Source organism: Ictalurus furcatus, chromosome 9, assembly GCF_023375685.1.
Source record: "Ictalurus furcatus strain D&B chromosome 9, Billie_1.0, whole genome shotgun sequence".
NCBI classification, from domain to species: Eukaryota; Metazoa; Chordata; class Actinopteri; order Siluriformes; family Ictaluridae; genus Ictalurus; species Ictalurus furcatus.
In genome coordinates this window covers 590,866-603,447 of record NC_071263.1, presented here as the reverse complement: position 1 = coordinate 603,447, position 12,582 = coordinate 590,866, and the positions used below count along the sequence as shown (strand labels likewise).

General features: G+C 44.0%; 1 protein-coding gene across 1 annotated transcript in view; it reads left to right on the top strand.

Annotated features, from left to right (window-relative positions):
• The first annotated feature begins 184 nt into the window (after positions 1-184).
• nid2a (nidogen 2a (osteonidogen)) overlaps positions 185-12,582 on the top strand; it is a 39,240-nt gene continuing 26,842 nt past the window's right edge. Inside the window, exons 1-8 of the mRNA XM_053632821.1 lie at positions 185-729; positions 2,320-2,622; positions 5,775-6,016; positions 6,142-6,641; positions 7,345-7,494; positions 9,316-9,561; positions 10,908-11,108; positions 11,908-12,135. Coding sequence (XP_053488796.1) covers positions 379-729; positions 2,320-2,622; positions 5,775-6,016; positions 6,142-6,641; positions 7,345-7,494; positions 9,316-9,561; positions 10,908-11,108; positions 11,908-12,135 — 2,221 coding nt within the window. The 5' untranslated portion in view covers positions 185-378. The remainder of the gene's footprint in view (positions 730-2,319; positions 2,623-5,774; positions 6,017-6,141; positions 6,642-7,344; positions 7,495-9,315; positions 9,562-10,907; positions 11,109-11,907; positions 12,136-12,582) is intronic.

Sequence of the window (12,582 nt, the reverse complement as noted above, 5' to 3'; positions counted from 1 at the left end):
GTAGGCAACAAGTCACCAGTAGAGGCCCACAGGGACCAGTAGACTTTCCATTAAAACCAATACAATTCCCATTATAACCATTAAAACACTGTGTAAGAAATTCTATTAGTGGTTCTATTGTTTTTTTTCTGCAGTGATGGTAACCTTCTCAATGCAATGTTATCGATATAACCAAGTACTGGGTCTGTATATTTATTAATCGAAAGCCAATATTGCTATAAACTACTTTAAAAGTAGAGAAAGGGGAACTTTACACTGTTCACAGTCTGGGCGGCCATGTTGCTGTGACGTCACTCTGTGGCCGGCTAGGGAACTGGTGGTGCGTGAGTAATTAATGTGTGTAAACCCCGCCCTGTTTTATAATTCCCCAAATCCAATATGAGGGTTTCTACCGATCTGGCAACTCTGCGGAGCTTCATCCCAGCTCGAATTCCTCTGCGGTGCGAGAGCAGGAGCATCTCAGAGCTGAGTGGACAGGCTGGGAGAGGAGCTCCATGTATAGCTGATACAGCTGAGAACGTTGTGACCATGTGGAAGAAAGCAGTAGTGTTTGTGCTCCATCTGTCCTGCATCCTGCATCAGGTGAGCGCTGTTCAGAGAGAGGAGCTTTTCCCCTACGGGACTCTGAACGGGGATTGGACTCTGCAGGAAGGAGATGATGAAACTTCAGAGGTGATGTCTCTGAGCAGACCCATGCACTTCTACGACACCTCGTTCAGCAAGTTATATGTGAGTTTAAACACGATTTCTCATTTCATTTGGAAAAAAAGAGAGACATTGCAGGCTTAAGCAACTGGGCTGGGTTTTATTCTAAAGCCCTTCCTGTGTGAAATTCACAGGAACTGTTAGTGTATTCATGTATTATCATTGTACTGTTATTATTATTATTATTATTATTATTATTATTATATGAATTAAAGTTTTCAAACAGAATATTTCCTTTCTTATGTGATTTATTATTGTTGTTGTTTGTTTGTTTGTTTGTTTGTTTGTTTGTTGCGTAATCACACATCTGGTGCAAAAGCCTTGCTGAACATCTGACTCATGGGCTTGGTGTTTTTTTTTCACTCATTTATTTGGGAGGATCCCTGACTCCATGTTGAGGTTGAGCTTTTATATATATATATATATATATATAATGTTGGGGTTTTTTTTAAAAGGCATTTGCCTTAGTGAGTGTTTTTACCCCATAATTCTTCTTCTCCCTGTTCTGTAGTTTATGTTCCCAAAAGGAAACCAGAAACATTTTGAGTGAACCATGTATTATTTTGCAGAATTTGTCACAAATATGATTTATGTTTTCCATTTTCCAGGTTTTCCACATTTTGTTACATTTACAGTTGGTGGGGTTTTTATTTTGACTGCAGTGAAGTGGTTACTAAGGACACAATGAATAAATTGTGTGACTTTAGTGTTTTAGTACGTTCGCCTCACACCTCCAGGGTCGGGGGTTCGATTCCCACCGTGGCCCCCTGTGTGTGCGGAGTTTGCGTGTTCTCCCCGTGCTGTGGGGGTTTCCTCCGGGTACTCCGGTTTCCTCCCCCAGTACAAAGACATGCATGGTAGGCTGATTGGCGTGTCCAAAGTGTCCGTAGTGTATGAATGTGTGTGTGAGTGTGTATGTGATTGTGCCCTGCGATGGATTGGCACCCTGTCCAGGGTGTACCCCGCCTTGCCTTGTGCCCCATGCTCCCCGAGATAGGCTCCAGGTTCTCCCATGACCCTGAAAAGGATAAAGCGGTATAGAAAATGGATGGATGGATTTTTATTTTATTTTTCCTACTCAAACATCTGGTGGAAAAGAAGTCCTGCTGACGGTTTGGTCAGTGTGTGTCAGTGTGTGTCAGTGTGTGTCAGTGTGTTAGTCATTTATTGCACACCAAAATGTGACCGTGACTATATATTCCACGTGGAGGTCAAACAATTTCCGAAAGCTTTAATTAGATCATAAACTGAGGTTAGACAATTGGTTTTTGAGTCAGATCATCTTTTTTTTTTTTGCTTTAAAAGAAAAAACCGCCTGGATAGTTTTTCCATAAATCATCACCCTCGGTTTAGCTGTAAATGGACCAGAAAGGAAACCAGAAGCCTTTTTTGCAGAAACCACATATTATGGTGGAGAATTTGGTTTTCCAGGTTCTCCAGATGTGAGATTTACATTTATTCATTCGATCGCCCTGACTAGGAGGACACGGATACTCAAGATGAAATGAATAAAAGAAAAAGGTCAAGTTGAGAGATTTTTCTTTAGAGGAAATGAACGTAGTAGGACGAGTGTAATGAATGAATGATTTTCACTGAAATATTCTGTCACTCCAGGTGGCCACCAACGGCATCATCTCACCTCATGACCTTCCTATGGAGAAGCAGTACGTCGATGACGGTTTCCCCACCGAATTCCCAGTAATCGCACCCTTCCTCGCTGACATAGACACCAGTAACGGAAAAGGAGCAATCTACTATCGGCAGACCGAATCCCCTGGCGTCCTGAATCGAATAGCTGCTGAGGTCCGGAAAGGGTTTCCAGACACTCAATTTACACCAACTCACGCCATCATCGCCACGTGGGAAAACGTAGCTGCTTACACAGCGGTCACACGCACCTCCGAGTCATCCAGAGAGGTGAGGAAGGATCTGAAGTACTTATTGCATGCCAATTTTTTTAAAAAAAAAGGAAAAAAAAAAACCTCTCTGAACGTTCTAATCAGTGCCTGTTGGTAAGGAGGGTTGCCAGATTGGGTGTGACTGGATTATTCGAATAATAATCCAGTAGTAGATCTGTAGTGGAGTTAAGACTGCAGGTTTCATGATGTAATAGGAATCATACTCATTTCTGGTTCTTCGACCAATGTAGTTTGGTTTTACCAATTTATGTACTGCAATAATAGTCAAAAATCCCTGCTATTTAATATCGAACTTTAATCACATTAAGGTAAAAGGAGTACGGTATGTTCTTTTAATAGCACTATTAATGGCTGGTTAATTACTCATGGCAACGTTTCTGTTCTTCCGCTGGTACGATAATAAGATGATAAACGTGCTCTACGTGTAAACCATCACACACTCCATTCATTTATTCCAGACGTTCCGTCAGCGTTCGATTGGTAGTTGGGAATTTAATATTCAGTACATAATAATAAAGACGTGTTTAGCACAAACGTGTTCCTTTTCACTACATGCGTTTGTTCATTTGAAGCTTTCCGACGTTGTTTCTCCCCTTTTCCTCCTCTCCGTGTGTGAGGTCGTGCGATACGGCGTCTTAATTCATCTTAAATCGTCACAGCACGTCAAAATAAATCGTTCAAATGATGACTTGATCACAAAGAGAGCTACCGTGTGCACCACTGTGCGTGTGTTGTACGTAACTGTAGACGCCGCAAAACGTTCAGTCAAAGCTAAAGTTTAACAAAGCTTATATACCTGACGAATAATAAACAAGAGCTGCTCAGATGACATCTTGGGAATCTTATCGGGCGGGGTGAACTATGCGACCCTGAAGCTCTGAGCTTTGCGCTAACCTTTTAAAAGGTGTAGGTTATCAGCGTTAGCCGTCAGTCGTCTCCCCCGGCTTAATTCCTCTCCTTTGCTGTAATTGCAGGCCCACGGGGCACCTGTGCTGCTCCGTACTAACTACTAATCTGTCCCGAAATCCCTGCAGCCTCTAATTTCCTTGTGCAGCTCTCAGGAAAAAGTGGTGGGAAAGAAGAGGACATGACGGCTTGCGTGTACTCTTTCTCCGTCTCTAACAGCTAGGGATTATCAACTCTTTACTTGCGATGAGAAGCTCTGTAGCGCCAGTGGTCTGATTTTTGAAAGCCACATGCTGTTTATTAATGTGTTTTTCTTTATTGCGCAAGAGTCAATGCATCCAGCAACAGTTTGGCATCCATATGCTGAGGTCTTTGGTTGTGGCCAAGAGTGTATAAATATTGATTTCAGCTCTGGATAGTATTCTAAGAAACCCTAAGAAACATGGAAGTCTTTCCAGCATGATGGATTGAATGGGCTATCCTGTTATTCGTGCTGTTTGGCTCACACCTCCAGGCCAACAGGAAGAAACAGCTGTGCCGCAGATTAAACATTTTCTTTGGTTATTTACTGGTTCAGATAACAGCCCGGCTGTTCCTCTGATATGTATATATCCACATAAGTGCAGTGGAGACTTTAGACGGTACGTAAACAGAGCGTGAGTGATTACTCGGTCGATCCGGACAGCTTGTTGACTTGAGAACGTCCTCGATACCAGACATATAATCCATCACATCTGCAGACGGCTTTGTGTCTGTAAAGAAATCATTTTAACGTACACCAAGCGCGGTCGTCTCTTGAGGCACGAACAGGTGAGAATGCCGACGTTGGAGGTTGCGATCGAGCCGGGCGTCCTCCCGTGGAGGCTCGGTCGGATCTGTTTACCATTGCTGACACTGTTTGCTTGCTGCTCGACAACGGATTACGATATAAGATCTCCGAGCCATGGGGGATGTTTGCAGGAAGCACATCCTCCAGTTAATTCACCGGGTGTCAGCGTTCGCTCAGGCTTTTCGGATGCTCTTTATGGGGGTGTGGGGGTGGCCAATCTAGACGGTCCCGTGTGTTTTCTTTTGGGACTCTATCCTCTTTATTGTAGCTGCAGTTTCCGGCCCCCGAACGTCCGTCTCGTGTCTGTCGCAGAGGAGATGGAAGTGGGAAGCCATATGGAGGTGTTATTCCTTGAACAAATAAGCAATGGAAGTTCAGATCAAGCCGTGCCGAGCTTTCTGTCTTTCAATTACGGCGCTGTTCCCTGTGGTATCATCCTGGGCATGTCTCAGTCTTGCCACAAGTGGGTGCCTAATTATTTACAATAACATCTTTAAACAATCTTGTTTATGGGTGTGTTCCTGCAGAGCTTGGAGGCAGTGTGGTCTTGTAATTAAGGATTCGGGGACGAGGGTTGGGGTTTTTTTTCTTCCCCTCGGGGGATGGAAAGGTGTATGCTGTGGAATTAGGTGGCCTGGGGCTCTTTCGACGCCATATGCAGCAGTTGTGGGGGGTCCTTGCAGGTTCTTTTGTGATGGTGATAATGGTGGTAAAATACCTAAGAAGGGCACGAGGTGTTTCAGACAGAACCCGAAGAAGGCAGGGGGTGCAAGTCAAAAAGCGTGGATTTTGAATCCGTGCTAAAACAATACTCTTGTTTTGTTAGCAAGACTACTTGATAATTAGCGTAGCCACCACTCTGGAAGTAGTGGGTGGTCACTCAAAGCCGTCTGTGGCCACGGATCAGGACGGAGTCATGTCTCTGATCTCGGCTTTCAGAGAATTTAATGACATGATCTTGAACAGGACGCGCAGAACCGGGCTGGCCAGGACGAGACAGCACTTCAAACAGAGGTCTAAAGTGGTCGCTTAAGAGGGTGTGAAAAAAGCAGAGCGGAGGGAAAAGACGAGGACACGAACCCAGAGGGGACACATTTGAGTTACCAGACCAAATAAAATCAACGGTATAAAATGTGAACTTGGAGAAAAGGCCAAAATATGGGCTTACGAAGTCTTAGTGGGACTGCTTTGAAGCTATCGTAAACAAGTAATAAAAGACACGAAAGTTTACAGTCTGGATAAACTCATTGAAATGTGTTGTTGTGTGAACTATTCATTAGCCCTTGGATAAACACAAGCCGTGACGGAGCTTTTGTTCCTCGAGCAAACTCGGTTCACCCTGAGGATAAGATAAGGCACTAACATTTACATTTGAATTATAGACTGATGCCGATCTTCTTCCTCTCATTTGGCAGGTTAACACATTCCAGGCGGTGGTTGCTTACGACGAGGAGAACACCTACGCGCTTTTCCTTTACCCGGAGGATGGACTGCAGTTCTTTGGAACGCGTCCTAAAGAGATGTTCAACGTGGAGATCGAGCTGCCTGCGCGGGTCGGCTTCACCAGGGGAGAAATCCCGTATCTTTTCTTCACACGCACCGAGGGACCTTACTTCAGCCTCACCAACAAAGAGCAGTCTGTCAAGAACCTGTACCAGTAAGCAATTCAATTCAGCGTTGGATTTTTGGTTTATTTTAATTCTTTGTTTCTCGCAAGTCAGATTGACCTGAACATCTGTGCCCATCGTGCATACGTAATACTGTCTAATAATCTCCCTTCAGGACGGGTAACACCGGCGTGCCTGGCGTTTGGCTCTTCCACATCGGAAACGCGAACACGTTCGATAATGTAATTCCAGCAGAAGCTCCGGGTCATTTACCCACCACGGTCCCAAAGAACCAAGCGCTCGAGTTCCAGACCACCCCCGAGTACCCTACAGAAGAGTACGACAACGCCAACGAGTCTTTCGACGAAGAGACAGAATACAACATTGATCCAGATTTCCAGAATCCAGATGCTACAGAATTCCCTCAGGCGGGCCGCGATGCGTCTCTGCTGAGCGGTCTGCACCAGGAAGCTGACTCAAATCTGTCCCCACTTGACCCCGACGATGGGGATGGAACTCTCAGCCCTGACCACACTGCTCAGACAAATGTTTCTCCGGATGAAATCGTGGAGTCCGTGCATCCGTTCCCAAAGCACACTCTTCTGGGAGCGTATCCCATCCGCCCTGAAGGTGAAGTGGTTACCGTGGAAGAAAACATAAACGTGAACTCTGAAGGTGAGGCTGAAACTGTGAAAACGCAGTTATGCTCTTCTTACGCTTCTTTCAGCTTTTTTAAATTTATTTCATTTTTTTGAAACTTATTACTGGCTTTGGATTCCATGTGCTCTTAAAATCAAACAGCTGTTCATCCTCCCCCTCAGTCAATCCTTCTCTCCTTCATTCTTTTAAATAGACATCAGAATGTCAGAAAAAAAGAACGCTCTGAAACACTAATTCAAGGCCAGTGCGCAACCTGCACTTAATATGTCGGTCTTACAGCTTTAAAACGTTCTCCTGAGGCTTCAGCACGGTAGGTGTCCTTCAAACAAGTGAATGTGAGCTGTGACCCTGAACAACTGCTGCGAGACGCACATCCAGATGTCCACTATGACATGAGCCTCATATTTGGCCAGGGGCCAGCAGCTCCGCTCTAAATCACTGTTTGCAGCAGGAGCAGATGACAGGAGTGTTTCTCATCTCTCTTCTGGATGACAGATGTCTTTTCCTTAACACCGCTCGGCCAACATCTGTCTTCATCGGCAGGTTACAGGACGTCGGATTGGTGCTCAAGTAAATTTGGTTGCCCCAAATGTGTGATTATAACGCTACGTAGGCTCATGTGTGAAGGCTTATTTTATCTTTTGTGTTTGTGTTTTGATATTCTCTTTCTGTCTGTCTCCACTCTGTTTTTCGATCTGTTCCTCTTCTCTGTCTTCAGTGATTCATTATTCCACTGAAAACAAGGAGACTTGTGATCGTTTCCAGCAGACCTGCAGCCAGAACGCTTACTGCACCAATTTCCCATCAGGCTACTGCTGCCACTGCCATCCCGGTTTCTACGGAAATGGACGCTATTGTCTTCCTGATGGTGAGTTGTTGGTTTATTTTTTTAAATACCAGTTGGGATTTGGTAAATAAATAAATAAATAAATAAATAAATAAATGAATGAATGAATGAAGACTTCGGTTTGGGTAAAAAGAACGATTCGGGTTTTGGGAATAGATGTGTAATTTGGGTTTTGGTTTTTAAAAACAAGCTGACTCGGTTTGGGTAAAGAACAAAGAAAAGAAATTACGTTTGGAATAAAACGTGACTTTGGGTTTGGGTGAATAACAGATTGGATTAGGCTGATTTGGATGTTTGTTTGAGAGAGAGTATTTTCCTTTGCATTTTGGGTAATATAAAGACGTTTACTGCTCACGTGAGAACGGACCAAACTCGTTCGGAAACCGTTTACACCGTGTACGTTTTCTATCTTTTCTTAACGTCTGTTCTGAGTTTGGTCTCACCTTAGAGGGGTCGTTTTGAATCCTCACAGAAACTCAAGGCCATGTTATAACTATAACAGTAACATCAACAGTCAGTTTCAGTTATACAGTATCAACACCTCTTGGCACAAAGGCCTTATTTAATACGATTTACAGCCATCGGTTATACGAAGGCACTGAGTAAAAGCACTTCTTTCTTTTTTGTTGTATTTGAGATATTTGTCTTGGGATTGGGGCGGGGCGAGCCGGGGCGGGGCAAGGTGGAGGGGGAGTCGACTTGAGTTTGGATAACAAAAGGCTGTTTGAATTTGCATATTAAAGGAAAGGATAACGTTAACATTAGCATGAAAACGTCTCAGCTTTGGTTTACGAGGTCAATTCGAGTTTGCGTCTGTAAAAGAATGAGTTGGGTTTGGATTAAAAATACGACAGGTTTGTTTGTGTACAAAAGCCAACTGGAAAAGACTTTGTTTAAATAAAAAGTCCGCTTGGGTTTGGGAGAAAAGGCCAATTTGAATTTGGGTAAAACGTTTATTTGAGTTTGGGTTAAAGTTGGGGCTGCCACATGTTCTTCCGATATTTATCACTAATATTACTAATATTATTATTCCTCATGTGAAAATGTATGTTTCTGTATTTTCGAATGTTTATTCAGTCAAATTTCGTTCCACCATAGACCGATCCTTTTTAACGACCCCTGACGGATCCAGCCAGGTCTCGGCCAAACACAGCCCCGTCACACAATGTCACCTTGTTTCCAGTTGGTACTCGGAGCCGCGAGTTTTAATGTCGAATGAATCTATTAGATTTTCAGGACGTAACTAAAACTTCCTTGTGACTCATTCAGCGGTTCTCATCTTTAGAAACGTCCTGGTTTCAGACCTGCGAGGAGGTTCTCTACCTGTAATGATCATCTACCCAGAGCAAACGTTTCAAAACAAGCTACAGTCAAAAAGTGTTGGGCGTTGCTGAATGACATCTGTGCCGGGTAAAATCTTACTCGGCGGTGGGATATGTGTGTGTACAGAAGGAGCTTTGTGTGCTCTTGGACTCCCCGTGGGCGTGGGCTGACTGCGCAGAGGAAACGCGCACACAGCGCAGTTTTGTCACCAAACACAAACCTGCCACTCTTTCTGGACGGAAACAGTTGTTCAGCGCTCGTTAAAATTTTTTGTTTCTTTTATAGAAATCCCTCTCTCATACCAAAGTTGGAGAGAAAATTGAAATAATACAAACAGACAAATTACTCAGGAAAAAGAGCAACATTTAGACAAAACGTTCAGACAATAACGCACGCATTCACTTTTTCTAAAAGATATGAATAATGAACTTATTAAAACATTGAACAGCTGCGTCTAGACAATTCGAAACGACCAGAGCACCTTCAGGAGCAATAACACTTATATTAATTTTTTTACAGGTGCTCCTCAACGTGTGAATGGAAAGGTCAATGGGATGGTTTCTGTGGGTTCGACGCCAGTGAGACTGGACAGCAACGACCTCCATGCTTACATCGTAGTGGGTGATGGTCGAGCATACACGGCCATCAGTGAAGTCCCAGAACCTTTGGGGTGGGCCCTAATGCCGGTCACGCCCATCGGTGGACTTTTTGGGTGGCTCTTTGCCCTCAAGCTTCCCAACAGCCATAATGGCTTCAGCATCACTGGTAAGGATGTGACAAAATACACTATATGGCCAAAAGGTTTGTGGACACCTGATCTTCACACCCATATGTAGGCCTTCCCCAATCACCGGAACCAAGAGGCCCAAACCTGTTCCAGCGTGACAATGCCTGGAATGCAAGACGTGGACTGCCAAGGTTGGAGTGGAAGAACTCGAGTGTCCTTCCCGGAAGACTGGAGGTTATTATAACGGCAGAGGTGGATCTGAATCTGGAATGGGATGTTCATCAAGCACATATAGATGTTCTGATCAGGTGTCTACAAACGTTTGGCCATATAGTTTATCAGTATGACATGATGAAATGAGAGAGAAATCTCAGATTAACAGCGTTAGTGTTGAGGTTAGCATGGGACTGCTCCCACTTCCAAAGAACTTTTGACCATTTGCATCCCTCCTACGTTAATGAACGTGGAATTTCTTCCCACTTCGTCTAACCATCTGCACGAGAGTAGAATTCGCCCACTCTAGACTCAAGACTTTGAATTTTTTGTGTTAAGTCCTACAGGATCCCAGTCCCTGATATACACGAAGAAGTTATGACTAAGAGTTAAGTTGTATGTGCTACTGGATTTTATTTTAAAAACAGGATATTGGAGAACAAATGGACGTCAGTGTTGTTTGGATAAACTTCTGGAGGCTGGAGAAAACCCTCTTAACAAGTCCGCTTTAAAGAGTTCTATGAGTTTTCCTAAACGAATCATGGAGCACAGTGTTGTTTTTTTAAAACATGGCACTTCATGTTTTCAACCATGTAAAGTGATGAGCCAGGATTGTGAGCTGTGCTGCTGCCTTATACAGTTATCGTACTGTTCCACCCCTAAACGCCAGAGAGGAAACCCCGCTGCTCATTGCCAGTTTTATTGTGCTGTGTGTTTGTTTAACATTTGCTCTCCCGCTGGGACTCGCTTAAGGTCCCGAGCATTTTCTCTCTGGCTAATATAAACTGAGTGCCTCACAGCTGGGGTTTCTCCAGAGACCGCCCTCCCGAGGGCCGATAGTCAAGGTTTGATTAAGACACACTCTACCTCTCGGCTTAATTCAAGTCAGGTGGTTAGACGGCTGTGTGTTTTTACTTTGTGGGGAAAAATGCGAAAATGAAAAGCTGGCTCTGAAATCACTCGTTCTTTTATTCATTTTTATCCACAACTGTTACAAGGGTTGTGACCCTCACCCGGGTCTGATTACGCAAAGTAAAAATGAAATTGTAGTAAAATCGAGCATGTTTTGGGGTTTAGTGATAAACACGACTGCCTAGGGAAGTCCAAAGTGCAAAAACACCATCATGTTGAATTAAAACTGTTCTGGTTGTGTTTTTTTTTTGTCCCTCAGGTGCTGAGTTTATTCGCCATGCCGATGTGACCTTTTACCCCGGCAACCAACGACTCACGATCGTTCAGAGCGCCAGGGGGTTGGACAGCCAGAACTACCTGAATGTGGAAACTCATCTGGAGGGCAGTGTGCCGTTCGTGCCCCCTGGTGCCAGCATTCAGATGGAGCCTTTTTCAGAGACCTACCAGTATTACCCCTCATGTAAGATCTCCCAACAACGCGCCGGTGTGATGCGGCCCCGCATGAAATAGACTTACTCTTACCACCCTGAAGCTGATTATTTTCCTAGAACAACACATCCACAAGTGATCTATTGCTCTTATACCTCAGCGGTTCTGCAACGATTACAATTTTCTATTCATTCAAGAATGAAGTGTCATACTTTTTCTGTTTATAGTTACCTTTAATGTTGCGGAACACCCGAAAACAACCGCTTAAATAGTAGCAGCTTTAAACTGTATAAAAACGAATATAAAAATTCGTCTTGTTACCGTGTAATCGCCAAACGTATCATTTTCCCCCTGACTTTCCCGTGGTGCAAAGCTTAAGGAGTTACAAAGTGCCGACACTGGAGACTCCTTCCAGAAATCTCTTTACAGAAACCTTCACTATATCAATGCTTGTACAATTTTCTTTATTACATATGCGGGATGTCTTGCTGTATGATGTAGCTTCCTACTACCCAGTCCTTGGTTTTCGGAGACAGGGATCAAGAGATCAGAGAATGGTCCATCTATAAAAAACATGGCCCTCCCAACTTCCTTTCAGAGGAAGCTGTGTTTCATTGTGATGAGCCCCAAAGCATAAACTGTTGTTTTTTTTTTTTCATGCTGACATACAGTTTGAGGATGCAATTAAAGTTCAAACCCGGCTCTTTTTGCGTCGGCCTCCTTCCAAGTCAGGTCGTCATAGGTCACGTAGAGGAAGTGCTCTTCTGGGTTAACCGTTCACGGATTTTGAGTATATGGAGTAATCCCCTGTCTCTGCTGTCTGCCTGTAGTGATCACGTCCAACTCGGTACGGGAGTTTACAATCGTGTCCACGCAGAGTGGAGCAGAAAAATTCACCTTCCGGCTGAGACAGAACATCACGTACAGGGACTGCAGTCACACACCGCACGCTGGAGCTGAGACGCTGCAGCTCAACGTCGAGCGCATGTTTGCCATGTACGTCAAAGAAGAGCGCGTTCTCAGATACGCCATCACCAACAAGATCGGCCATCTTGGAGGTAAGCTTGTGATGACTACTCTTATTTGTGCCTGGGAGTGATGTATATTTTGTTCAGTTATGAGGAATAACGAGGTATTTATGTGTGTATTAAAAGATGAAAAGTCTAGGAAATGGCTTATTCACTTTAATTACTTGAAAATATTAAAAAGAAGATGGTTTCAAATGAAGAACCAAGAAGAGTGCGAGTGAGACAAACAGTGGGGATCAGTGATTTTTTTTTCTTTCTCTTATTGTAAAGCATGTTTGTTTTAAAAGTCTTACCTTGCCAGCCCATAATACACTTGGACCTCTAGTATCCTATTCAACATTTACAAATTAGACGTGGGAGAGGCACAAGTGGTGCAGCGGGTAGCGTTTCCGCCTCGCTCCAGGTTTCCCGGTTCGATCCCGAGCTCGGGTTACTGTCTGTGTGGAGTTTCTGTTCACGTTCTACCTGTGTGTGCGT